This window comes from Lathyrus oleraceus, chromosome 5 (genome assembly GCF_024323335.1).
Source record: "Lathyrus oleraceus cultivar Zhongwan6 chromosome 5, CAAS_Psat_ZW6_1.0, whole genome shotgun sequence".
NCBI lineage: Eukaryota > Viridiplantae > Streptophyta > Magnoliopsida > Fabales > Fabaceae > Lathyrus > Lathyrus oleraceus.
Window position 1 is genome coordinate 386111936 of NC_066583.1, and position 4095 is coordinate 386116030.

Here is a 4095-nt window from a genome sequence, read left to right on the forward strand (position 1 = left end):
AGAAGAAATTTATTAAATAACGAATGATAAATTGTTCATTGAAATATGTGAGTTATTGTCAAAATTAGTTATGGAATAAACTTCCAAAGTCTCTGATTAAATAATTTCACAATACAATCAAGGTAATTTTTTTTAAGAATCATATTAATGCACTAATACAAAACTCATATATCAGTTCTTTTTTAAAAAGATAATTGAAATACTCATCATTTAACCACACATTGATTTATTTTCTCAACATTAGATAAAAATGACATACATACAAATAGTACACACATATGCATATATAATTTATCCAACAACATAAAGGGTTCATATATATATTCATGGATACATTTGCAGAAACATATCAAAACAAGTCTAAAAATTCAAACAAAACAACATAGCAGCATAAAAGAAACATTCTTCAAAACATTAACAAACATATATTTCTAAATCTCTTGAAGCCCTTGGAATATCCATCACAAATTCTTTGATATTACGATAATTTTCCACCATCACAACCTCTTCCTTTTGCACCTTGATATTGATCCTTTGTAAGAGACTCCCATTGTTGATAACAAATTGGAGCAATAAAACTTCATTTTCAGTCCCCCTAAAATTATTAATCTCTACTATCTTCAAAGTTGATGTCAAGCTTGGAAAAATGTTTAGATAGTCTATCCAGCTTCTTGATTGATCACCGTCATCAACTTTAGAGAAGTAATATTGTTTTGAAACACTCTACAATGTAAGCAAAAATTGTATGAAATTAAAGGTCAATCTGTCTCAAAATTTTCAATAATTTAAACCTTATAGTTTCAACTTTCACTCACATGAAAAAATAGACAAAATAGTAAAACTTACATCAAAGAATCTTCCATATCCTAAGTCAATAGTAAGATGCTCCAACACAGGGAAACTATTGAGCAAGAACGAAACTCCATGACATTCATCATCATGCAAGTTTGTCTTTAATTTCAAATGTCGAGCATTCATTTCATCTTCTTTAAGCATGGGTCCCAAATCATTGGATAAAACCTTGCATGTCAAATTATAAATGTTTATTGCGGTATTTATGTTAATATATTGTCACAAAAAATGAGTATTATATAAGAAATATATTTTGAGAAAATTATATATTTATATACACACAAAAAGGAAAAAAAATGTATTACCTGAAGGGTGTAACTGCATAGAGTGAGAACCTTAACATGGTTGAAATCAGCAACCATATTGTAAATTAAGCCATCATTTTCAGGAAACTGATATTCATTGCCAAAGTCAAGTTCAGCCTCTTCCATAAGCAAGGAGTTTTTCATTTGAAAATAGATTACATTTCCATAATACTTGAAATACTTTAAATTAGGAGCATTGATTGCGAATCCGGCATAAATAAACTTGCAACTATCAACAACAATCCTTTTCAGACTCAGGTAACTTCCGCAACATTCAAATTTAGTACTTATCAAACATTTTTTCATGGTTAAACTCTCGATCATCTTGCAGTTGGATAACAATAATTCGATAGCGTTACTTTTCAATTTCATCCAAACTAAAGAAACTTCTTTGAGAGCACTCAACTTAATCAACTCGGTTTCAACAAACCTGCAAGAAACCAATTTGAGAGATCTTAGGGGTTTGTGATCATATACCTCTGTTGGCAATTCGAACAATGCTTCAAGTTTGTCGATATCATCTTCCACCCAATCAGGATCAGAAAAATCTAGCACCAAATCTTTAACACCCTTTTGAGTAGCAAAAGCAACGCATGTCTTGATGATCTCACGATCAGATTCATGATCAAAACCTGACAATGTTAAACCAAATTTTTCAATAAAGGAATCTCCTTTATTGTTTTCAATCCATAATAGAATGAATTTAACAAAATCCCTTCTTTGAATTATCCTTTGAAGATGACCCGATTCACAAGATCTAGAAAAGTAGTGTTCATTGAACTCAATGTTGGTCGAGTGTTTCCACAAGTGCAACCAACGTTTGGAAAGGATGGATGTTCTTGCAGCTTCTTTGAATGGAATGAGTGAAATGATGTTGAAAAGCAAAGGGTTTGGTAATAAACTGATCCAATCAAAATCTGGTTTCATATCTTGATAGATAGATGAATAATGGTGATGGAGTGCTTAAGAGAGAACAAAGAATGATGTAAAAGATTCAAGGTGTTTTAGTTTATATAAGGTTGATGAGGATTTTTATAAAAATGATAGCTTCTACTATAATCTTTATAATAACTTTTTTTATTCAAAAAGTAATAATAAAACATTATCTTCAGTCAATGAAATATTTATAAAAGTTTTTCAATTTTAAAGATTTTTTTTATTGGTGTAAAAAATGCATATTTCCATATCCAGCCATAAATTTCTTTTATAAAATTTATGTAGTCAAAGACTTTATTTTTATTACTTGCTTCGTTTCTAAGTATCCACTATTTTTTAAACAAAACTATGTGCTTAAATATAAACTATGTGAACTTTTTTATATTATTATATGAAAATATTCATTATTATTAATTATCTTTGAATGAAATATGAAAATTTGAAGTTAGAGACATTAATAAATTAAGAAAAGTTTAAGAAATTCTAGATAAAAAATAAATATATTAAATACACTACTCTCTCTTTTTAATATATATGAAAAATATCTAGGAGCAATAAGAATAAATATAGTTTTTTTTTATTTATAAAACACATGATAAATGATTTTGTTTTGAATCAAAATAATTTTTTATTTAATTTTCTTTTTTATTTTCTAATCACTCTTGTACACAATAATATAGAGAAATCAACTAAAAATAACTAAAGTAAAAACTATTCTTAATTATTTTGTTCTCTATTCATATCAAAATGAATTTTATATAATAATACTGAATACACAGTAGATTATTAATTATTATTATCATTATATTAAAATAAAGTCTTTTATCTACCTAGCCTGTACCACATTATCTTTAGTATTGAAATATTTTTTATTTTATTGTGTAAAAATTAAAATTAATTATTTTAATATAGAGTAAATTGTATTTTTTTTGGAAAAAAAGAGAATTGAGACATTTTAAATATTTTTGTGTTATTTTGTTTATTGTTAATTTTTAAATATTTTAAAATAATTAAATTTTAAATTTTAAATATATAAAAGGATATAAAAATTAAAATAAATTATTAAGTATTAATTATTATAAAATTATCAATAAATATTTTATACTATTTTACAAATATAATTATTCTTGTATATTATTATTCTTATATAAATAAAAAATATTTATTTATTTATTATTAATTTAACCGGAGTCCAATTCAGTATGAGATTAATTAGTATACATTGTCAGTGTAAAAAGTTTTACACTGTCGGTTCATCACCATCACCCGTTTGTATTACTTTATATATTTTTAAAATAAAAGTCAAACTTCTTTTAATATCCAACGTCTATAATTAATTGATGGTGTAAAACCCTTGTACACTGACAGTGTATTTCAATTAATCTCATTCAGTATGTATAACCTTAAAATCTTGAATCAATAAATATAACTTGAATATTTTGAATATTTAATCTGCAAGTTGATCTTTATTTTCATATAATTTTAAATGAAACAATAAATATAACTTGACCTTAATAAGTTTTCTTATAAATTTCATTTTTTTATTCAAAAAATAATTCAATTTTTTAAATATAAAATTCACATCATACATACTACATTCTTTCATTTTCAATTGATTACAATTTTCGAAGAGTTGTGATATTTCTTTTATCACTAAATTACAATTTTTTAAGAGTTGTGATATTTCTTTTATCACTAAATTACAATTTTTGAAGAGTTGTGATATTTCTTTTATCACTAAATTCAGGAATAATTCTTTTGGTATAATTCTTTGATATACATGTAAAGTGACATATACTTTTGGTATAATTTTTTGTTCCTCAATATATGAAAATTCATGATATATAAAGATAAGTAGTCTAAAAATAAAAATAAAACATTCCATTATTAAAAATGATATTAAAAAAGACAATTACATCTATTTTTCATTCCAATTAAAATATACCAAAAATAACATCATTCGTAGTATCAAAAAAATATTTATGTATTTTTTTACTTACAT

At 24.6% G+C, this 4095-nt stretch overlaps 1 protein-coding gene across 1 annotated transcript; it reads right to left on the reverse strand.

The window, feature by feature from the left end:
• Positions 1 to 290: 290 nt before the first annotated feature.
• LOC127080010 (F-box protein At3g62230) lies at positions 291 to 2172 on the reverse strand. The gene is made up of 3 exons (XM_051020347.1): positions 1158 to 2172; positions 847 to 1020; positions 291 to 723 (listed from the first exon to the last, which is right to left on the reverse strand). Exons 1-3 carry the CDS (start codon positions 2082 to 2084, stop codon positions 415 to 417), a joined length of 1410 nt encoding a protein of 469 aa, XP_050876304.1. The 5' UTR covers positions 2085 to 2172; the 3' UTR covers positions 291 to 414.
• Positions 2173 to 4095: the final 1923 nt, after the last annotated feature.

What these genes read in the sequence shown, in the direction of transcription:
- LOC127080010 (XM_051020347.1), bottom strand. Translation starts at nt 2,084, where the DNA reads ATGAAACCAGATTTTGATTGGATCAGTTTATTACCAAACCCTTTGCTT. An exon ending in TATGCAGTTACACCCTTCAG is followed by an intron (nt 1,021 to 1,157) that starts GTAATACATTTT and finishes TTGACATGCAAG; the next exon opens with GTTTTATCCAATGATTTGGG. An exon ending in GATATGGAAGATTCTTTGAT is followed by an intron (nt 724 to 846) that starts GTAAGTTTTACT and finishes CTTACATTGTAG; the next exon opens with AGTGTTTCAAAACAATATTA.